Here is a 24,305-nt window from a genome sequence, read left to right on the forward strand (position 1 = left end):
GCCCAGTTCCATAGAAGAAGAAACTCCATTGCTACAGTTTAAAAAATTCCGCCAAATTCAATAAGTTACCCGCATTCATCTTGAAATTTCAGGGTGGAAAATTTTCCTCCTGAGGTGCACCCGGGTGAAGTTTCCGAACAACTTCATCTTTGTCACACTGGTACAACCCGAACGTTTTCGAACAGCGTGAGCCTCGGCTACGGCCTCGGCGGGTGCACCCGGGTAAAGTTTTCGAACGTAGCCTTAGAATCGAAAGAGAATTTGTTTCGATTTAAGGAAACACTTTTGCCGGAATATTCTGGTCGAGTGCGAGCTCGCGCGCGGAGGCCCGAGGTTTTATTCCCAGCGAACTTCGGAATTTTCTCGAATCCTCCGGACCCCCGGTAACGAGCCGAAAAATCCGCTGAGCCAATCAGCTGTCGACATCCCGTGAAATCCGTAATTTGACGAATGTCAACAGCTCAGCTGATCTCGAGGTCGGCAATCGATCAGCTGTTTTGGTATACCGCCCGCTCGCTTTGCCCCGAGTGTTTGCCTCGCCTACCGAGGCCCCGAGACAAAGGAGCGAGTCGGTATAGGCAAAAACTTTAGCTCTATTTTTCTGCCCTTCTCGTGTTCCGGGAAATATATGATTATTTCTGCGAACGGATCTATTCTTAGTTTTATAACTTTGAATTTAGACAACTTTAAATTGAAAGGCTGAATTTAACAAAAATTATTTAGAAGATAATTTTAATTCGCTGTATTATTCGCTGGATTAATTAAACGGCACCGGTTTTAGGTTCGATCGCAAACACTATTTAAAAAAATATATATATATTTTTTTAGAATAAATCATGGTATTCTTGGATTATGATTTTGTTTTGGTTCCGTTGATTTTATTCAACTTTTACATTTATTTGCGTAAAATACTCTGTACTTTATTAAGAATAATACTATTAGTACAGGTACAATTTTCGGGATAATATGGGGGTTCTATCGAGACAGTATCTTCTATCAATAAAATACCATCCTCCTCTTTAACTGGAAATCGATTGTCCAATAATAATTGCATAACAATATTCTTTCTTTTAGTAACCATCACATGTGAAAGATTTGCAGGTGATAATGAAAACAATTCCGGCACAAGCATTTCGACTTCCGATGTTACTTCGACATTTTTTATCGCATGACTGAATATTATTTTAAGACGATATTGTGTAGACGTTTTGGACTGTAGAACCACAATGCTGCAAAATAATATATCGTTATTTGCATTTAAATAATTAAAATTGACAATCTCAAATATAAAAAGTCATTAAATAGAACTTAAATAATGTAAGAAATATATAATACAACCTATTGCTTGTAATAGTAGAATAAATGTATTATTGTTCATAAAAAACAGCATATCAAGAAAGAGTTGAATTACACAAGTTCATTGAAAAAGCATTACAATATCTCATGCCAATAATATGTGTTTCCTGTCAAAATCTCTGACTTGAATATCCTAGCCAAATCTATCGAGAGCAGATTTTGAAAGTATCTGCTATAAATATTGTCAATAGAATTTTATCAGTAGAAATGTAACAGAATCCACTAACAGAATATATCAGATTGACTGCAAACTGAACAAAATCTGTCATTTTGCAATCATATAATTTAAATAATATATTTCATTTACATGTTTACGAAATGACATTCTGTTCGGTTTTTGCCAACAATTCGCTGTCAGATTATATCGGTTTTGCCGGCAAAAGAACGAGTTTAATGTGGACACAGATGATATCAAATCTGTTGTAACATGTGAGCAAATATACTGCCAATCTATTGTCATATTGCAGGCAATTTGCTTATTGAGTACAGCTCTCTTGCACGTCTACATGACATCTTTAATAACAATTGACCAAGTATGACGAACAAGCTTTAACGATCCGCTTTATTTAGAACAGAATAAGAAGGGAAGGGAGAAGAATACAAGAAACGTTGCAAGTTCCATTTATCCTAGAAAAATCCTAGAAAGGCGTAACTCGAGTCCTTCTTAGTATTTTTTTTATAAACAATAATGTATCTATAATAAAATCTGTAAAACTTCTCCAAAATATAAATTTTTTAAAAACTAATACCTTTTTTAAAGTATAAGTTAATCATGAATATAAATAAAGATTCGAGAAGATACAATTTTATATAAATGTAAAGAAAAATAAAGCGCATATTTTTTTATATAAACAAAGAGTTTTCATAAAAAGATGTGTTTACATAAAAGCACATATGTACATCACACATTCAGTTTCATAATAAAATCCAGATTTCAAAGATTATGCTTTTCAGGCAAATAAAATATAAAAAAGAGAATTGTCCTAACAGACGTAAATACGTTCCATTTTTATCATAAAAAGTAAAATTAAGTTTAGAATTAAAAATCTGTGATATCTTAGAATTTTATTACATGTATTATAGATTACTAATAAAATAATTTCAATAGCTTTTCTAACCTTTCTGATACCGGATCAACCGTGTAAACAACACCAAAGTGAATATTTTCGTCCTTCATCATTATCTTAATTTTCTTTCCAACGTAACTCTCGAATAAGATTGGATCGTTTTTGAATACTTGATGTGAAAAATTTAAATGTTTTTGCATACTCATATTCACAGAGGTCTTCTTGTTCAAATTATGGCACCTGCTTCTTTTCCGATCAATACGAGAGTGCAGTATTCTTTAAAGTAATAGCCATAGACATAGTATATCTAGACTAGAGTCCTAAATAATAATGGCGTTTTCGATTTGCTACTCGACCCGACTTGGGTCGCATCAATGACCCACAAGCTCCCAGCCAGCGACCTCTACAGTAATGAAATTTACGATACATGAAAAAAATCTGCTTAATTTGCTCCTTCATAATATGCATGTTTCATAATTTGCTCCATTTTACTTTTTTTATAAATAAATGATAAAGTTAGTAACAATGTAAACGTTAATATAAGCGAAAATCATTAGAATTTGTAGATTCGCAAGGTACAGAAAAATTGCTCCCTTTTCGTTTGAATTTGCTCCACCTTTACAAACTAATTATCTACAGTATTTATTAAGAAAAACGTAAATAATTGCTTTATGCAGTTCGGAGGTTATCAAGAAATTGTGCGCAAGCGCAGTACTTAGCGCCTGCGCAACAGAAATCGAACGCGCCATTTTTTAAATTATTCATTTTTCTTTAATTTGCTTTATACAGTTTGCAAGATATCAATCATTAGAATTTGTACATTCTCAAGGCACAAACAAATTGCTCCATTCTTGTTTCAATTTGCTCCACCTTTAAAAACTAATTATCTACAGTATTTATCTAGAAAAAAATAAAAATTATCGTTTTATGCATTTTGCAGGATATCAATCATTGGAATTTGTACATTCTCAAGGCACAGACAATTTGCTCCATTCTTGTTTCAATTTGCTCCACCTTTAAAAACTAATTATCTACAGTATTTATTAAGAAAAACGTAAATAATTGCTTTATGCAGTTTGGAGGTTATCAAGCAATTGTGCGCATGCGCAAAAGTATTTAGCGACTGCGCAACAGAAATCGAGAGCGCCATTTTAAAAATTGTCATTTTTCTTTAATTTGCTTTATGCATTTTGCGGGATATCAATCATTAGAATTTGCTCTATTGTTTATAACTATATCTCAAAGAGTTTAGTCAATATTTTCTATTGATTTTTGCTAGAATAACTGATTCTCGCTTGCTCTATTGGGATATTCAATTGCTCCATTCGTATAATTAATTTTTAATGATATTTTAGCAAAAAACCACTTATTTCTTTGGAATAACATATTTCCTATAGTTCTCTGCAAGTATATCCAACATAAAACGATTGCTCCTTAATTGCTCCATCATTACTTTAATGATTTATTGCATTTTTATTAAAAAATTAACAAACTGAATGCTGAAGCACAGACTTTTGCATAACGCATATAGGTATCAACCAATCATAATTCTATATTTTTATTCTGATGTTAAGGCTATTGCACGTAACAAAGTTTTAGTCATAATCGTAAGGCCGTAAGAAAATAGACCAATCACAGTCGATTATTTTTCGAGCTGGAGGACACAAGGCGTTAGGGTGTCTCCCCATGCAGGACGGAATCTCGGAATCATTCTGATTGGTTAGTCTCATGAGGCTAACCAATCTGAATGATTCCGAGATTCCGTTTTCCGAAATTTCGTCCTGCATGGGGAGGCACCCTAAGGCCGGTCATTCATAGTCGGTTCTTATATTTAAGACCGTCTTAAGTACAATCTTAAGATGTCATTAACTAATCACAAAGCCGTATTAGCATCTTAAGACATTACTTAAGACGGTCTTAAAATAAGAACCGACTATGAATACCGGCCTAAAGGCCATTGCACGTAACAAAGTTTTAGTCATAATCGTAAGGCCGTAAGAAAATAGACCAATCACAGTTGTTTATTCTCCTTGAGCTCGAAGAATAATCGAGTGTGATTGGTCTATTTTCTTACGGCCTTACGATTATGACTAAAACTTTGTTACGTGCAATGGCCTTAAGTCCGTATCTACAATGGGTACAATGGGTGTAGTAAAGCGGGGAGCACACACTTCTGCACAACGCATAATGCGTAAGCATAAGAAAATTGATTAGTTCATACAAATGTGCATAAGGAAATAGACCAATCAGTTTTCTCATGCTTACGTATTATGCGTTATGCAAAAGTCTGTGTTCCCCGCTTAAGCCTCAAGCCGTAAGCAATTAACCAATTACAGACGAATGTGAGGAGAATAATCGACTGTGATTGGTCAATTTCTTACATCTTGAGGCTTACTACAGCTATTAGTAGATACGGACTGTGGGTTTTCAGTAGTTTAGTAATTTCCTAAAAATTACTAAGTAATCTCTAGAAAAGTTTAATAATTTCTAGGGAAGTTTAGTAATTTCCTAGGAATTTTCTAAGAAATTACTAAACTGCTGCTTGCTGCTGCAGCATTTCACTGCCCATAAAATTTCACCTTTAGACTTTAGGTTTGTTCGCGTCGCATACTCCAATATACACCAGAGAGCACTTGGATCACGAGTAAAGGTTGCGATTGGAGCAGATGAGTTTTTGGAGTGCGTTGGAGTGAGACTGAGTAGGAGCATGGGCATATGGCTTCTGCCTTCTGCTTATGGTTCCTGCAATTTTATGTGCTTCCACCTTTATTATTCTCCTCAAATTCGTCTGTGATGTTGATCAATTCTTGCGACTCACGACTTTGCGACTCGCATTGTAGCCCCAGCATTAAAGCCAAATCTACAATGTGTTCTTTGCTTCCTGTTTTCTGCTCTTAACCTCTTTTTGCGACTATACAATATCTCGTATTTCGCAATTCCGTTGCGTAACATGATGTTTCTTATAATTTAATTAATTGTCTCTTCTGAAATTCGTCAATTAACATATCGCGTTACGCGACGGAATTGCGAAATACGAGATAGTCGCAAAGAGATTAAGAGCAGAAAACAGGAAGCAAAGAATACATTGTAGATCAGGCTTAAAAGGAGAGGAAACGAGCGACTGCTCACGATTGCTAGGCTAGCGGAGTATCGGCTGAACGCAGCCGGTGTTTCACTATTTTTTTCTCTAGTGCCAGCAAATTGAAAGATAGTCGTCAACTTTAACAAAAAAAAACTTTAACGATTAATATCTCGCTTCGCGCGGCAGAGCGACGATTTTTTTCTACCAAATTCTTTCGTTTTGTGCAAAAACGCGTGATTGAGTATAATTTTATCGATATTGGAGGTGAGTGGGCTAAACTGTATAATTACCAAATGTTTTTAGTTTGCATATCTTTACTTAACTATTTATTTAACGAAACAAATTTCATTCCATTCCTTTTAAGAATAAAGACTTAGAAGGCGAAAATCCTTACTGGTTATTGTGATACAATAATGATTAATCATTAAAAATATAGTTTTTTAGATTAGGTTAGGTCAAATCAAAAGTCCATCATGTTTGTGTCATTAGAAAATACGTTCAATGTCTTTGCATACAAAGAATAAGATTTCAAAAATAAAGTTTGTCGCTTGACATTATAAATATTATCTGTGAAAGTTGTTAAATGTTAAAAATGCTGTTTATCAGGATTACAAAATCTGTTGTATTGATGGCATGGCATAATAGACAAATAGCATTCAAATAATTAATAATTTAAAGACTTTATTTTACATGGCAACTTAGTAAGCAAACTGCCTGCGGTATGACAGCAGATTGACAGCAGATTTTCTCAGATATTACAACAAATTCGGCATTATCTGTGTTTGTATTAAACACTTGTGTTTTGCCGATAGAGCCTGCCAATGTTGTAATCTAACAGCAGATTAGTAGAAATCGAACAGAATCTGTCATATCTATCTTAACATTTAAATGAAATACATCATTTAAATGATTACGAAACGGCAGATTTTGCCTAGTTTTGGCAGTTAATTTACCATTATATTCTATTAGCAGATTCTGTTATATTTCTACTAGCCGTCCGGCCAACATTTAACAGCTACTATTGACGTAATTTGTAGCAGACACTTTTAAAATTTGTTCTCGACAAATTTGATTGTCCAAGAAGTAAAATGCAATAATAATTTGGATGGATCTCACTTTTCATGGAAAATTACGAATCCATCTAAGACTATATATGCTTAATTAAATTTTTATCAATTAATTTTGATTTAACAATTTAATGTAAAAACATCACTTTTAATGATTAATTATTTTACTTACAAGTAACAGTTTATTTTTTTGCAATTTTACTTTTTTTTAGTATAAAGGGAATTGAATATGTGTATTTTTATTGAAATCTAAATAAAAATTAATAAGTATTTATCAAACACAGAACCAAAGATGACATATGTCGAACGATTTAAATAATAAATTAATGTAAATAAAGAAGAAATCGCAGAATGGTGATATACGGCGTTTATATTGTATCCAAGTCTGGTGGCTTGATCTTCAACCATGATCATAACGTACCGAAGATTGAAGTTGAAAAATCCTTTAATTTTCCACTCAATATTAAATTAAATTATGAGAACAAGAAAGTAGTGGTAGCGTTTGGGCAAAAAGATGGAATACATGGTAAGAATGTCTATTGTGATGAGAAATAATTGGAATTATATAGATTGAAAGAAAAGTAATGGCTTTAAACTTTGCATTATTATTCTACATATTTAAATAGTGAATTTATTTAAGCAGTTAATTATAATATATATTTATTAAGCAGATGCAATATAGAATTTCAAGGATAGTGCATATCTATTTTAATGACATTCTCAAATATTTCTTCTATCACAAAAGTAAAATTTAATGTCTGTTATTTTTATATTTACATTATATTATCAAGAATAACAGATACATTCAAGTTGAAGATAAACTAATAATTATTAGTAACAAGTAAAAAAGTATTATGTAATAATTATTGTGTATTATATGCAGGATGTGTGTGAAATTGTATACAAACGAGAACGAGGTGATTTTGCATGTCAAAATAAGTCAAAATTATATAACAATTTTTTTCACAATTTTTTTATGTTTATGTTTATGGACATCGGCAATCTCGTGATTCGTTTCCTATCAGTCCTATTACCTTGCTTAGCTATCAGTTTCTACAAAGTTTTTACGATGATAAGATACAGCAATCGAGAGTACTAAAATGATTTGCTTTAGGAACCTATGGCAGTATCTACGTATCTACTGCAATTCGCTACTACAGACAACGTTATTCAAATTGATACCCTGATAGACGAATGACATAAAGAGTGGCGCAAATGCTCGTTGAAAGTGGCTCATTTATTTCCTCCACACTTGGCAGGAACTGATAGCTAATCAAGATAAGAACTGACAGAAAACAAATCATGACCGATGTTTACAAACATATAAACGTGAACAGAAATAACAGTTTATAGCAAGATCCCGGATCCGTTAATCAAGACATAATCAAGTGTACTTAATAGTGCATGTGTACTTAATAGATTTTCAAAATCGTTTCAAAAACAAAAATCTTGTACAAAAAAATTCTATAATTTTTGCACGCGATGCCGGCCTTATTTTGGCACGAGAAATCACCTTGTTCTTGCTTGTACTACGATTTCACACTCTATATACACAATAATAATAATAATTGTTATTATATAAATAATCAATACGATTTAAAAGCAATGATATTAAAAATCGGGTAATATTAAGCCAAATTTTGGCATTATTTTTCTTTCATATATTACAAGAATACATCACTACGTATATTTTAATAAGGTACTAAAAGACAGGAATAAATAAGAGAACCAAATATTTTTTAGTGGGACACATATTGACAGCTGTGAATGGAAATGCAATCACAGGACGTGAACTTGAAGATGGGAGAGACATCTTGGAGATGTTGGAGCAACCGGAAAATTTCCCTATAACATTGAAGTTCAGTCGGGCAAAAATGACGACGAATGAGAAGATATTTTTAGCTTCAATGTTCTACCCTCTTTTTGCGATAGCAAGCCAACTCAGTCCGGAACCACGATGTTCTGGAATTGAGATTCTCGAAGCGGACACATTTCGTTTATATTGCTTCCAGACATTGACGGGCATTAAGTTCATGATAGTAGCGGAGCCATCGCAGCCAGGCATGGAAATTTTGTTGAAGAGAGTGTACGACTTATATGCGGATTATGCGCTAAAAAATCCATTTTATGCGCTAGAAATGCCAATTAGATGCGAATTATTTGAAACTAATTTACAGACATTGCTGGAAACCGTAGAAAAATCTGGAATAACCAATGTTTAGCCTGTATTGCTTTACATGTGAGTTGTTAATAAATTTATAATAATTAAGAACATATAAAAGAGAGTAACATTTTTTTAAATTTTCCTTTTTACTTGTTTTGCTATGTAAAGTTTAATTCTATCAAATAATTAGACTTCAAGCTTGTTTATACGATTGAATTTCTATATCTGATTGTATCTTTTGAGAGGTTGATTGAGAGTATTGAATTATATGATAATCAAAGAAATGTAATAGCTCTCTGGTAATAGTAACAAAATTTAATTATATGATAATATTTGAACATTAGTGCTAACAATAAGAGAAAAATATCAAATAAAATTTAAGTAATCTAAATGAGAATATATGCAATTTGAAGCAAGCAACAAATCACATGTATGTTCAATAGTGTTCAAAGTATAATTTTTAAAGAATAAATAGCAATATTAGAGTATGGATCTTTATTTAGATCTTCATCCAAATAGGTTGACTATTCTTTCTTTTCTATTTAATATTCTTTTCTAGTGAAATTATTTGTTACTTTTCTTTTACCTTATAATGTTGGATAATAAGTACCTGACTACGATTCCCGAGTCGTTGACGCTCTCATACTTCGGCATATATTTATTAATATTCTGTACACTAATATAATTTACGAAGAATATAGCACATAACTAGCATCCACAATTCATTATACTAATATTGCATATAATTCGGGATCGCTGTAATGTACATTGTTATTCAATTGCATTTTTTACTCCAAAGTAGTAGGCGAACCTCCTTAAACATTTCCTACCAACTAAGTAAATAGTTTCTGGGTTTTTTCTAACACGTTTGATCTAACATTCAATCCTATTGTTTTACGGAGAGTATCTCTAAAATCATATGTTTACGACAACTCGTGAGATTTAAGTTTGTAATAATAATGGATATATTATTTCGTGTCCTATTGATGATATACTTCGCAAATATTTATTTAATTTGTTAAAAATATCTATCGATATTTATATCTTATTTATATCAATATTTTTCTAATATCTTTATCTTTAAAAAGTCTTATAAACGCGATTTTGAAGATTTTATGGTACTACATTCCATTGGTGTTTTAAATCAGGCTCTGAAATCTGCAAGATAAAGAAAAAGTATTTTAATATACATGAGGATAAAAGGTTGGAGAATTGAATTAAGAATTTAATATTTTAATACCTTCATTGTTAAATTGTCTATGCAGGAATTACGTATACGTGCAGCAGTCGCAGGGGCATCAAGACGAAAGTGACCATGAATATTCGCATCCTTACGTGCAGCCTTGATTGCTTCTTTGATCGCAAAGAATGCAGATGATGCCAGAAATAACGGTGGCTCCCCAACAGCCTATATTATATTATATCTTAATATAAGTTTAATAAGTTTTACTATAGTTCCATTGCTACTCTATTCCTTTTCTTTGAACTGCACGTTAATATATGTAAATATATGTAAATATATGTAAACATATGTAAATATATGTAAAATATGTAAAAAAAAAACAAGACATACATATATATATATATATATTTATTATACACACACACACACCACACACACACACACACACACACACACACACGCACGCGCGCGCACACACACACACAGGGTGTTCGACCAAGATCTTTCTCTATCCTTTCGGCTGGATACGGCTTTTATTTCGAACACCCTGTATATATATTTATTTTTTTAATTACACAAAAAAAGTTATACCTTAGAAGAGTATACCGCTCTTGGATTAGAAACCCCTTTTAATAAGGATACATTAAATTCCTGAGGTATGTCGGTAAAGCCTGGCAATTTGTACGCGCCAGGTCCTCTGCTGAACAAAGTTCCCGTCGGTGAGTAAATCATTTCCTCTAACGTGAATAAACCGTATCCTTGAACGAAGGCACCTTCAACTTGTCCTATGTCGATGGCTGGATTTAAACTCTCTCCCAAATCCATGACAATATCTGTTCGTAACACCTGCATCGATTGAAGAATATTATATCAATGTTTGTTTTATGTAATCCTTATATTATTATGCATACTTTTTCTTTATAAACTAGTTACGTTCTTTATAAAATTGATGTCATTATCTTTTATGAAAAGTAATATAATACATATAATAAAAAGATATACCTCATGATCACCGGTGAGGCAATCAACCTCCACCTCCGTACAAGCAACGCCATACGTAAAATAATTAAATGGATGCCCTGTATTAGTCTCGAAGGAATATCCGATGTTGGGTGTTTGATAGAAACCGGTAGCAGATAAGCTTATCCTTTGATAATATGCTACTTTTATCCATTCTTCCCAGGTACCTTTTAGATCATTGTCAATTATCGGTTGTAATCGTTTCATAATTTCCTTGCATGCATTCTGCAAAATTTATTTCTATATTTAATTTACTTCTATTTACATATACTCAAATATTAGTTGTAAAATATTGTCACACACCATAACAGCCATGCCATTCAAATCAGATCCGCAACTTGCTGCGGTGGCAGATGTATTAGGAACTTTATCGGTAGCCGTTTCAGCGATATATATCTTAGTTGGATTCACCTTTAATATTCTGCTGGCAACCTGACATGATATGGTAAATTTAACTTGAACTCATAATAATTTACAGTTGCGCATAATCAGTTATAATGGGGGAGCCCCGATAGCACTGGATAGCACCAATATCCTATAAATATTCATATAACGTCCATGGGCATTCTGGACATAATATGGACATCCATAGGATATTATATACCAGCTCTAGAGTTCTATTTTTAGAGAAAATAGAGACTTACTTTTATCACAAATTTCCTCTTTCATCTATCTTTTCTCAGTAAAAATGACCTAGTTTACATCGATCACTTGATACGCGTATTAAATAGTAAATAACTAGTAAATAAGTCTGATTATTGGCTGATCAGTTCAAATATACTATTTGATACGCGTATCAAGAGATCGATGTAAACTAGGCCAATATCAATATTGCCCGTTATAAGTCTTCATTCATTATAATTTTTAACATAAAATAACTTTATAATTTTTTAAAATTTATTTAAAATTATAAAAGAATTATTAGACTTTTATTATGCATCTACGTGTTTGAATTTTTGGAATTTAATTTTCTAGAAGCATTCCATTCTTGATCGCTAATAATTGGTTATTAATTTTCCATAATAATTCCTCGGATAGTCAAATCTGTCGAGAACAGATTTTAAAAGTGTCTGCTACAAATTTGTGTTGATAGAATGTCAGCAGACATATAACAAATCTGCTAATGAGCAAAATCTGCTATTGTGTAATCATTGGCTGCGTTCAGCGGAAAAAGCAGCTCCATAGTGAGCGCTCAGTGATTCGGGTGTAGTTCCGAATGACCCCTGCTCCCGATCGACTTAAAATTTTACAGATAACTTGTTTTTGATGTGAAAAATGAATTGCGCGTGGTCCCAACTCCCAACTTCGGTAAATAATTTTTTTTTTTAATAATAGCATTTATCGACTAAAATCGATTCTATATATGGATATACGTTGTGCCAATTCCTTTTAGTGACACAAGTCGACACAAACATCGTTCTATCCTTCTTGGCATTCAATGAATAACAAAGACAGAACGACACTTGTGTCGACTTGTGTCACTAAAAGAAATTGGCCTGTTATTGGCAAGTTTCTTTTAGCTGCACTGACTGAGCTGGGCTGAACTGGTGCAATAAGTTGGAGTGAGACAAGTATATTAAATTTCACTCCGACTTACTGCACTGTGTACCAGTTCAGCCAGTGCAGCTAAAAGAAACAGACCCACTGTAAAAGTGATAAATTTGATAATTATACATAATTACCGGTTATTATGCATAATTTTCAACATACGGTGATAAATGTGATAAATTATAGCAAATTTATCAATTTTACCGGTAATAACCAAGACTTTTTGGTAAAAGTAATAAATATTTTATTAATTTTGTTGTGGGGAATTGGGTGGAAAAGTGTAATCTATTGTATTCACGCATATATTTTTTCATCCACACAACAATTAGGTGGGTTAGGTTAGGTTAGTTTTTTTTAGGTGGAGCCCAGGGGGGCGGAACCTACTGCCTCCATGCATACACTTTCCACGCGAAACAAAGGACCACATGGGTTTACAATTTTCCACGCGTGGAAAGTTCACGCATGTACTTACAAGGTACACTATGTGTCTAGTTTAAGTGGAGCTCCCCACAGGGGGGCGGAACCTATACTGCCTCCACGCATACACTTTTCACGCGAAACAAGGTGCCACATGGGTTTACAACTTTCCACGCGTGGAAAGTTCAAGCATGTACATATACATACTTTACAAGGCACACTATAGCTGCGTTCGCTTTGGACGTTTTCGTGCTGACAGCATCATTCCATCTTTTTTCAACATGTAATGAGCAATAAAGATAGACTGACGCTTTTAGCACGAAAGCGCCCAAAGCGAACGCAGCCTATTATGTGTCTAGTTTAATGTTAGTGGAGCCCCCCGCAGAGGGGCGGAACCTACTGCCTTCACGCATACACATTAAACCTTCATAGGGGGAGGGGAGTCGATAAATGCTATTATTTAAAAAAAAAAATTATTTCCCGAAGTTATTGGGACCATGCACGCGCAATTCATTTTTCACATCGAAAACAACTTATCTGTAAAATTTTAAGTCGATCGGGAGCAGGGGTCATTCGTTGGTTCTTGCCTTTGGTTTTTCCTCGGATCTAAGTGTAGAAACCAACCGTAATAAAGAATCACTGAGGCCGGTATTCATAGTCGGTTCTTATATTTAAGACCATCTTAAGTACAATCTTAAGATGTCACTAACCAATCACAGAGCCGTATTAGCATCTTAAGATATTACTTAAGACGATCTTGAAATAAGATCTGATTATGAATATCGGCCTGAGTGCTCACTAAGGGCCGCTTCGACCAAGCTCCGATTAACTCATTGATTAGTCAGTCCATTGGAAATGACCATTCGCATTTGCTCGTGAAGTAGATTGACAAATGCGATTGGTCATTTCTAATGGACTAATCAAAGTGAATCGGAGCTTGGTCGAAGTGGCCCTAAAAGCTGCTGCTTTTCCGCTGAACACAGCCATTCAATTGATGTATTTCATTTAAATGTTTATGAAATGGTAGATTCTGTTCTGTTTTTGCCGACAATTTGCTGTCAGATCGGCAAAAACGAATTTAATGTAGACACAAATGATACAGGATCTGTTGCGATATCTGGAGCAAATCTACTGCTACTCTGTTGTCATATCACGGACAGTTTGCTTACTGGGTTTTTAAGAAAAAATTAATTTTTTTTGAATTGGTCAGAACATTCAGGTATATACAAAAGACGCTATATAATATATTACGTAAAACGAATTACAAATAAATATTATTTATACTTGAATCATTTTTGTGTGTAGACCTTGTCCCATCTCAACACCACTATGGCTGATTAGCACCGAGCCATCAGTATAGATGTGAACCAGCGCGCCTGCTTGATTCAAGTGCAATGCAGTAAACGCTATTCCGAACTTCGTAGGTACAATTGCAAGTCCTTTTTTCTTGAATCGATTTTCTCTGCAAAATTTGTCATCGATCTTAGTAATTGTTAATAATTTAATTTATAATGTAGACGATAATTACTTGCCTATTATAACGTTGAACCTCAACTATTCTTTCATTATAACGAGACGACGCTAGACATTCACGCCAGCAACGATCTAAAGTACAATTGACAAGCTGCTGGTTGTAATGTGTTAAATCACCTTCTTTATATAAATTTAATTCGGACAACTGTAGTGGAAAAATAATATTTTCAATTATTAAATTTATTTCCGTCCGCTTGTAATGTATAAATCAGATATAGACGTAGAATTTTATGTAATGCATTTTGTAAAATAGAAGATTTTTTTCCATTATATTTCATTGTGTAATAGCTTTTATTAATCAAAAATTACCTTGACGACATCCAGATCTAGATAATCGGCAATTTGCCGAATGATATTTTCAGCTACAAACATTCCTTGCGGTCCACCGAAGCCTCGGAAAGCCGTATTTGATGGTAAATTCGTTTTACACATGTATCCATATATCTCCGACACGGGAATTCTATATGAATTTTCAAAATGGAACATGGCGCGTTCTAATACCTGAAAATATTAGAAATAAAATCCACAATTTTTCTATGCGCGTGTGTACATATAACGTTACAAGATTTTTAATAAGGAAAAATAATTTTTTAAATCTATTTTCTTCTTATTACTTACTGATGTTGATAAATCGCGAGAGTAACCTGCGTTACTATATATATGTACTCTTGCCACTTTGATAAAACCGTCATTATTAAATCCAACTTTGTACTTGAATAAAAACGGATGTCGCGTTCCACTTATCATCATATCTTCGTCTCTATCCAGCATACAACGAACTGGTTTCTGTAATCTACACATTTAATTTTTTTATTTGATAGATAATAATCTACATTTTTAATTATATTTAAATAAATTATATAAATAAACATAAACTTCTCACAAAAATTAAAAAAACACTTAATTTTTCTTAAAAAATAGGCAAAATTCAAGCAGCTGTAACTTTGTTAAAAATAAACGAAATTTAAGTTAAAAAAAAGAATTTTAAAGTTTAAAATCTCTGCTTTCAAAAGGTCACTATTATTTTTTAGTTTCTGCGGGTTTGATCATTTTTATAGAAAACTACGAGCTGGACAAAATGGGAAATTTTCTTTTCTTTTGTGGGCCTGTCACGTGTCCAAAAAAAGTCTGCGAAAATTTTACGATTTTCTAATGCGAAAACTTGAAGTTTTCCCTACACAATCGTTTTTTAAAAATGGTTCTACGATTTTTTGTCACTGAGTTATCGTGAATTGAATAAGAAATGAGAATTTTGACTTTGATTACTCATAACTTCGTCAAAAATCATCGTACCACAAGTCAAAAAACAGATTCTTAAAGTTGAAGTTTGCTCTATCGAATGGTAATTGCCAATTTTTTTTTTAAATAACATGTATACATGATGCAAATGGATTAAAATAATGTAAAAATTAGCCATTTTTCCCTTTTTTATTTTGACCCAGAAAACAATTGTGTAGAACAACAACAAAAATTTATTTTTTACTTTTTTTGTATTTTTAAGTACCCTGTATTGAAAAAAATTTGCCAAATAGCTATGAGACTTTTTTCATTTTTGTAAACGTATTTTTTATGTATGCTTACGTATTTTGAGTCGTAGAGTCTAAAAATCATAAAAATTACGTTTGTAGCGGGAAAAATGTAGAAAATTGAAGAAAATGAAAAAAAACGAGAAATTGTTTAAATCTTCAGACGTAATTTTTTTACATTTTCGTATGTATTTTGAGTCCTCCCAGATAGCTTGATTCGAGATTCATGACTCAAAATACATAAGAATACGTAAGATTTATTTGTTCCCTTCCTAACAGTATTTATTTGTTCTCTTCTAAAACCTCAATTTTTACAGACCCCCCTTAAGCAGGTTGGTTGGCGTCCCACTGTGGGGCAGGCGGCGCGGCAGGGGAAAAACCTATAAGTTAATTAGCTTTCGTCGCGTGAAATAAACGAGTTTTAGCAAATAAATATGTAGAATGCATTCAATTAGCTGTTTCTTAATGTTTTAAATCCTTGTTTGTACAATTGAAACCCATATATGTTATTATCTATGTTGAAATGTGGCAATAATAAATGTGCAGGTCCTGTTTTATTTTTACAAATTCTTGATAACTATGTAGACAAATCATTTCAGCATTCAAAAAAGTCCTTCCTAAATATGTAAAGAACTATTTGCATCTATTTTCATTAAATTCTTATCATTTTTAATATGCTTTTGAGAATTACATTACAGGTGTCGTAACATTTTTGTCATATGTTATCCGTGTATAAGACGGGTTCTACAATCAGTTATATGTCGGATGTTGGAACGCAGCCGATGGTCCAATGAGAGAATTTCTTTTTTAAAAACGAATTTCTCTCATTGGACCATCGGCTGCGTTCCGACATCCGTCTCTGACTGATTGTAGAAGAGAGAGACAAGAGTATAACTTCAATAATTAATTATTCGACAACCATGCAGACAATTGTCTTCAACTTTGGCAGATTTCCGTAGACGAATAGCCTCCATAAATTTGAACTAATTCTTATCATATTGATTTGAGCAACCAACTCCCTTAAGCAATTTCACAATTTTCTGTATGTTTTTCCCTATAAAACTATAGTGTCCACCATGAAAAAAATCTCATAACTATTCCGCAATTTTTTTTTAATGCAGAGTATACTTAAAACTTTTAAGTTAAAAGTACAAAAAAAAACGTAAAGAATAAATTTGTGTTGTTCTACACAATTTCTGGGTTAAAATAAAAAAGGGAAAAAATCGCTAATTTTTACATTATTTTCATCCATTTGCATCATGTCTACATGTTATTTAAAAAAATTGGCAATTACCATTCGATAAAGCAAAGTTTCAGCTTTAAGAATCCGTTTTTTGAATTGCGATACGATGATTTTTAACGGAGTTATAAGCAATCAAAGTCAAAATGCTTATTTCTTATTCAATTTGCAATAACTCAGTAACAAAAAATCGCAGAAACATTTTTAAAAAATGCTTGTGTAGAGAAAATTCCAAGCTTTCACATTAGAAAATCGTAAATTATTGCAGACTTTTTTTGGGCACGTGACAGGCCCACAAAATGAAAAGAAAATCCCATTTTGTCCAGCTCGTAGTTTTCTATAAAAATTGTCAAACCCACAGAAACTAAAAAATAATAGTGACCTTTTGAAAGTAGAGATTTTAAACTTTAAAATCCTTTTTAAACTTAAATTTCGTTTATTTTTAACAAAGTTACAGCTGCTTGAATTTTGCCTATTTTTTAAGAAAAATTAAGTGTTTCTCTTTTGTGAGAAGTTTATAAATTGATCGTATACTTTATTATATACGAAGTTAACGCAAATTTGACTCAGAGGAACAAATAATATAAAATTTAAATTTAAATGACTGGATAAATTTAAATCACCTTTCAAACACTGTAATTTTTGTAGATATAAATATTTTTGTTAAAGTTTTATTAAGGCATAGTTGTGTAACTATGGATGTCATTTTCCGTTTTTAATGTGTTTAAAACTTCCAAATGTAATTTTTCAAAAAATATTTACTCAAAGAGCTTGTTGTAAAAAGAATTAAAGGACCTTTGAAATAACATGTTACTTCATTTCTATTGTCATTTAAAATTTTCGAAGGAATAACTATCCCAAAGAAGAGGATAAATCAATAAAAGGCACAAAATAAACAGAATGAAAGTTTTTCATTGGCCCACTCTGTATATATCGTGCAAATATGTTTCAATCAATATAAATTTCTACAACACACCTGTGTGCCGCAAGTGCCACTGGTATCGCGAGTAATGCTGCACGGGATTCCTTCCCACCAAAACCACCCCCTATACGCTTCACACGAACGTTAACTCTATTTGAGTGTATATCTAAGACATGGGCAATTAGTTTCTGTATTTCACTAGGATGCTGCGTGGAACAGAATACTTCCAGCTCGTTTTCCTCATATGGCACGACAATAGTAGCGTTTGTCTCCAAATAAAAATGTTCTTGACCACTTATACGTACTTCCCCTTCTAAAACATGCTGCGCTTCCGCAAAAGCTTTATCCGCATCACCTTTGATAATATGCTTGGGGAAACCAGGAAAGAACGATTTATGCGCGATAGCGTCCTAGAAGAAATTTAAGTTAGTGCATTTTTGTTTATATTATTTAATTAAAAAATAAGAAAGAATTATTAGTATAATTTTGGAGTAAAATTATGAAAAAGTGGATCGAACTCCACTCGCCTTGACCTAAACACATATTATCGAGATAATAATTATATAATTAACTTTTAAAAGATTTTAGCTGCTATTCATTGATTATTAAAAACTTGTTAATACACAAAATGTATACAAGGTGAATGAATATGGGATCTGCACTTCCGTTCTACACAAACCTCCTAATTTAATCTGATCTAATTACAATTTGAAAAAGAATTTGTTTCTAATGTATTTATTTTATTATCCACGTCCATCAAAATAGTATTGTGCAAAGCAATATTGTTTTAATCTATTTTTGCTATAAAAGTATAACGACATTAGACGTTGTGCCAACTGCCAACTAACAATAATTTATACACATCATAAAATTTATTTATCTTATCATACTTAATAGAACAGTAAAATATGGGAGACCGGGGCAAACTTAACACTAGGCTTTTTGCCAATTTAAATCTATCGTAAAAACTTGCCTTTCCTACTGTAAATGCGTCTTTATGTGTTACTATTATCAACGGTATTTGGTGACATTCTGAGTCATGGTGTAATTTTTAGCGGAACATAACCGTTTTGATGGTGAAAAGTAATTTTTCTTATCTCTCGAAAATTTCTACTCTTTCATCGAGCTTTACTCTTGCGAATCTACCGGTAAGTGATTTTGATGGGAAATTCGATGCTTTATACGAATCCGATAATAGAGTTTTTGCATATTTTCAAAATTTTTATATTTTTGGAGTAACAAAAGTGAAAAACGACGTTCGGTCAAAGTCGACACCACGCCGTTTTATCGGCTCCCAATAACAAACGATGCTTATCATGCAGCTATATGGCCCATGACAAATGCGTGTGCACGTCTAATCGCGAATTTACTTGCATAAATTGTTTTTCAGACATGAGTTTACGTGAAAATAATTAAATGTTCAACAATTTTTGTTCTCATTATTTCCAATGATTGTTTTACTTGATTCCGAATTTTTGTACTTTCTAAATACACAATAAACAATGTATGTTTTTTAGTTTCAAACAAAAAAAAATTAGTTCCAGATCAAATTGTGTCGATCAAACAAAGTGTCGAGTTTGCCCCGGCATTTTTCAATTTGAAAATTTGTCTTCGCGCCATTTTTGGTTTTTTATGGGCAAAACTAAGCAACGTACAGCAAAATTTTCTTAAGCAATTTTGTACTTGAAGGAACACTCTTTAAATGTGTACCATTAAATTTGTTTGAAAATTTTAATTAATTGTTAAAAATTGTCTTTGAAAAAATTGTGTCGAGTTTGCCCCGGTCTCCCCTATTTAATGCAAAAAACCGAGTATTATACGTGAAAAATTGTGTTTAACATGATATTTAATTCTTTTATTATTATGTTTATTAGAATAACAGAATATTTTGTTCAAAAAACCAGAAACCCTTCCAATAAGAAAGTTATTTCTTAAAAATAAAATGATTCCAAATGGGTTTCCTACTTTCCACGAAGTGAGGTACATCCCACACCGTCCAGGCGTCACCTCTGCGAAACAAGATCTTTCGTTATACGGTTCCAAATCGGTTTTCAACTTCACGCGAAGTCCATAATCGTATAATAATAGATTTCGTTTCGCACTGTAAGCTTTGCAGGGCAGTATGAAGTGGACCTTGCTTCACGTGGATAATTAGTAACCCATGTGGAGCCGTATAATAATAATAGACCTTATTTTGACTTGCAAGCACCGGATGGATGTGGAGTAGACTTTGCTTAACGTGAAAAATTCAAAAATCCATGGAATTATTTTATGTTAAGAATTTGCTGTACTTTAAAGTAGAAAAAAGTGTGCAAATTAGAAATGGAGAAGCTTGTATTTTATTTGATGCATAATTATTAGTATTTATTAGTTTGGCTTCCTCATAGAGAAAGCTTTATGAGCGAAATAAAATAGGAGCAATTGTAGCGATCTGTAATGATGAGGAAGCAATGTGTAAGTTTCTAATTTGCACATTTTTTTTAATTTTAAATTTAACTTTTTTATGAATTGGAAGACGGTCAGCTTAATAGCACAAATGGGGTTTTACAATCGACGCAATGTCAAATTGATATTGACTTTGGGAGTTCAGACTGCATGGTCCATATATGGACTTCAACGATTTTAACTTTCAGATTCGGATGTAGCACGCCAAAATACACAATATTGTTAAATTTTAGCTAAATCGGTGAGAAGGCCACTATTCTTCAGATTTACCTAGGAAAAGACTGAAGAATATATAGACTTATTTAATTTCAGCTATACAAAGCTATGAAATGGACTTGGTTTAAAATATAACTTAAACACACTCATACTAACTTTTTTAACTTAACGCGTAACACTGTTAATTTCTTATTCCGTACTTTTTAATTTCTTCTATAAAAACCATCCCTTAAACCCAACACGCCTAAACCTATTATTTGCACGCTAAACTCACAACCTAAACTCAGAAATACTTGACTTAGTCCGCTTCGGCAGTATCAAGCCAAGAAACGGACATTATACACACACACATACCTTCTTACCGCAACACGGAACAACTAATATTCCCTATATTTCTTTTATTTCTAAATTCTTCCCAAATCACCTTTAGACTCATATCTCGCTTTGTTTCTAAAATAACCTTCCTTACATCCTAAAACTTATAAAACTTGAATTCTAAATCAATGCATATTCTCTATATACTTTATAATCCAAAACCTAATTTTCTCTTTTTCTTTATCCCTTTATCCCTTTCTTTATCCCTACCTTTACCTTAATATTACAACTATTTCCTGTTTTTCAACCACATCTTAATATATTAATAATTCTTTACCTTTACCTTCAAATATTAACGCAACTCTCTCATCTTACAATACATATATTAAACTTGACTAATAACAAATCTCTTGCTACCTAACTAATGTTATCCTATGTCCCCAGGCCTTCCAAACTCATCACACCTCCCTATATGCCCTTACCTCCTTTTTTTTTCTTCCAATATATTATCTTCCTAATCTTTCTGATCTTTTAAATTCATTCCTAGTTTAACTCGAATCACTTCTGTGCCCTCGGATCGCTCCATTCCTCTTACTTATTTGCCAAAATGCTCGACACTGCTTCTCATTCGCTCCTAGTAAATTACCTCCCAGCTCTTCTTCTCTCGTTCCCACCGAAGTAACATATATTTCCTCCTCGCACGTTCGTTCTCTAGTTATCTTCCCATGCCTCCTATCTACCGTTGCATAATTAATATTATACCTGGATTCGCCTCCGTGCCATCCAAAGATTCTAATATTTCCAGAAAACTGCTGCGTCCTTTAAACTGTAACATTCATATCCTCTTATTTTTTCTCCTTCCGCATTTCCTTCTTCTTCTTCCTTTCCTTATCTCACCAAGCCTTGCGTGTCCTCTTAACTCCTTTCCCTACTTCCACCTTCTTTTACCTTTCCTTTCCTACAACGCAGACAAGTTTCGCCAATCCTTGTTCCAGGAATACGCCAATAGCTTTCTTATACTTTTCTTCTTTTCTTCTTTTCATCTCATCTCTTCTTCATCGTTGGCTTAACCTTTCCTCAGCTATGCTTATCTTCTTTTACTTTCCATTTCCTAGAACACCTCTAGGCCCGCCCAGCCTTGTGTCCTAGCTTTATTTCACCTTTCTTCTTTCCATCTCCATTGACCCGGAACTCGAGAGATTTTCGACTGCTTTTTCTTCTTCCTTCTTCGATAATCCTCTTCACATTTAATCCTCCCTTGTTTCGTATAGCCTCTTTTATAACAGCGCTTCTTTCACCTACCTCTTGTCCTCTCCTTTGTTTTCTATCTTTTACCTCTTTTTCCTCTTCTTATTCTTGATTTTATATTTCCTAGTCTAAAATTTGTCCCAATCTAAGATTTACATGTGTTCTGAGTTCAACCTGTCATCTTTTCAACTATCTTCTTAACCTATACTTAATTTACGGCCGAAGGCTCATCCTTATAGCTAATCATTTACCATACAATCTTCTTTACAATCATCGATCAAAACCTTCCCTACTTTACCTACATACCTTTCCCGCCTATACCGCCTATCTGACTTGTCACCATAACCTCATCCTACCGCGGTCTCTAAATACTTTTATATAACTATTAATACTTTTATATAATACTTTTATATAACTTTTCTCTACTTGCGTCCTACTGTCTCCCTTCATTCTCATCGCATCCCCTGCTTACACCCTATATCTTTCCATTATCCCTACTTGCCCCATACCACCGACGAGATACTATTAAAGACCGACAACCCTGGGTAAATTTTCGTGACTGCCCGGGGGCCCGATGGTAATTGAAGAATACTGACATTATCGACTGTTTTGGCTATTCGACTATTCCGAAAGAAGGAGTTTTACCACCGGAAATAAGTTGGCGCTGCAAGTTCATATTTTTTAATGAACTATAGCTCAAACGATTGCTCCCTAATTGCTCCCTCAGAATCGACAATTGCTCCCCTTTTAAAATTATTATTTTTTGAGATATTTAATAAAAACCAAAAATTTCTAATTTTTATTGAAAAACATATTTATAATAACTCTATGCAACTTTATACGGCATAGAACGATTGCTCCTTCATTGCTCCTTATTGCTCCATCATAATTTTAATGATTTATTGCATTTTTATTGAAAAAATAACAAATTAATCATTTCACAAGTAACGCCGCCGCCGCCACTATCGGCCGCCTATTGTAACTATGGCTCGGCAGCCATTGGCGGAAATATTTAAACGTAATACAATAGCTTTATTGTTCATAACTATATCTCAAAGAGTTTAGTCAACATTTCCTATTGATTTTCGGTAGAATAAAGGTGGAAGCACATAAAATTGCAGGAGACATAAGCAGAATGCAGAAGCCATATGCGCATGCGCTATGATATCTGTTAGAGCTTTACGGATACCATAGCGCATGCGCATATGGCTTCTGCTTTCTGCTCATGGCTCCTGCAATTTTATGTGCTTCCACCTTAACTATTTCTCGCTTTGCTCTATTGGGATTTTTAATCGCTCCATTCGTATAATTAATTTTGTATGATATTTTAGCAGAGAACTGTTTATTTTCTTGGAAAAATACATTTCTCACAGTCTTCTGCAAATATATCCAACATAAAACGATTGCTCCTTAATTGCCCACCTGTCAGCATTGTGCATGAGCCCTTATTGATGTTAGGCTGAGTTTCCACGCGTCGCGTTATCTGTCGTTAAAGCCCCTTGCACAATGCCAGGCAACAGGCAATAGGAACAGGGAATAGAAATCAGAAATCATGTATAAATGCAGAATAAACAGTGACTACAATCAATAGCTCTGGTAACTTAGCCGGTCAACTTCGACTTTATTAATTTTCATATTTTTTTATCGTTTGTTGGTCGTTTGTTGGTGATTGTTGGCCTAATTACAACGTTTGTTGGTTCTTAATTTTTTTTTAAATTAAAAAAAAAATTAGCATTAAGTTAGCCAGAAAAATTTTATTTTTAATTTCAAAAAAGCCTAATCGATGCGTAATTGTTTGCTGATGATTGTTGGTCTAATTTTAGCGTTTGTTGGTTTATTATTAGTCTTAAAAACGAAAAAAAATAAAAAATTATCTCACATATTAAAGTAATCGAAGATTGGTTTATTTGCCTACGACTTAAGCTTTATTTCTATCAATTTAAGGCTAACATCTAT

At 33.1% G+C, this 24,305-nt stretch overlaps 3 protein-coding genes across 3 annotated transcripts; 1 reads left to right on the top strand and 2 right to left on the bottom strand.

Annotated features, from left to right (window-relative positions):
* Window positions 1-876: 876 nt before the first annotated feature.
* On the bottom strand, window positions 877-2,723 carry LOC112460235 (gem-associated protein 6-like). The gene is made up of 2 exons (XM_025024838.1): window positions 2,475-2,723; window positions 877-1,229 (listed from the first exon to the last, which is right to left on the bottom strand). The coding sequence occupies exons 1-2, from the start codon at window positions 2,627-2,629 to the stop codon at window positions 896-898; spliced, it is 489 nt and encodes a 162-aa protein (XP_024880606.1). The 5' UTR covers window positions 2,630-2,723; the 3' UTR covers window positions 877-895.
* A 2,456-nt stretch (window positions 2,724-5,179) lies between these two features.
* Window positions 5,180-10,188, top strand: LOC112460234 (trafficking protein particle complex subunit 4). Its single transcript, XM_025024837.1, has 4 exons — window positions 5,180-5,769; window positions 6,857-7,098; window positions 8,316-8,811; window positions 10,002-10,188. The coding sequence occupies exons 2-3, from the start codon at window positions 6,924-6,926 to the stop codon at window positions 8,792-8,794; spliced, it is 654 nt and encodes a 217-aa protein (XP_024880605.1). The 5' UTR covers window positions 5,180-5,769; window positions 6,857-6,923; the 3' UTR covers window positions 8,795-8,811; window positions 10,002-10,188.
* Window positions 9,217-18,535, bottom strand: LOC112460233 (xanthine dehydrogenase-like; the record flags this gene model as incomplete). The annotated part of the gene is made up of 10 exons (XM_025024836.1): window positions 9,217-9,894; window positions 9,977-10,144; window positions 10,511-10,765; window positions 10,922-11,164; window positions 11,243-11,371; window positions 14,189-14,366; window positions 14,437-14,582; window positions 14,747-14,938; window positions 15,056-15,230; window positions 18,180-18,535. Coding segments are annotated over 10 exons (1,887 nt in total), but the record flags the coding sequence as incomplete, so codon positions are not given.
* Window positions 18,536-24,305: the final 5,770 nt, after the last annotated feature.

This window comes from Temnothorax curvispinosus, unplaced genomic scaffold, assembly GCF_003070985.1.
Source record: "Temnothorax curvispinosus isolate PA1 unplaced genomic scaffold, ASM307098v1 QBEX01010420.1, whole genome shotgun sequence".
Taxonomy (NCBI): domain Eukaryota; kingdom Metazoa; phylum Arthropoda; class Insecta; order Hymenoptera; family Formicidae; genus Temnothorax; species Temnothorax curvispinosus.

Coding starts and splice junctions, on each gene's coding strand:
- LOC112460234 (XM_025024837.1), top strand. CDS start 6,924: ATGGTGATATACGGCGTTTATATTGTATCCAAGTCTGGTGGCTTGATC. Junction 7,099..8,315: donor GCAAAAAGATGGAATACATG/GTAAGAATGTCT, acceptor AATATTTTTTAG/TGGGACACATATTGACAGCT.
- LOC112460235 (XM_025024838.1), bottom strand. CDS start 2,629: ATGAGTATGCAAAAACATTTAAATTTTTCACATCAAGTATTCAAAAAC. Junction 1,230..2,474: donor GTTGATCCGGTATCAGAAAG/GTTAGAAAAGCT, acceptor ATTATTTTGCAG/CATTGTGGTTCTACAGTCCA.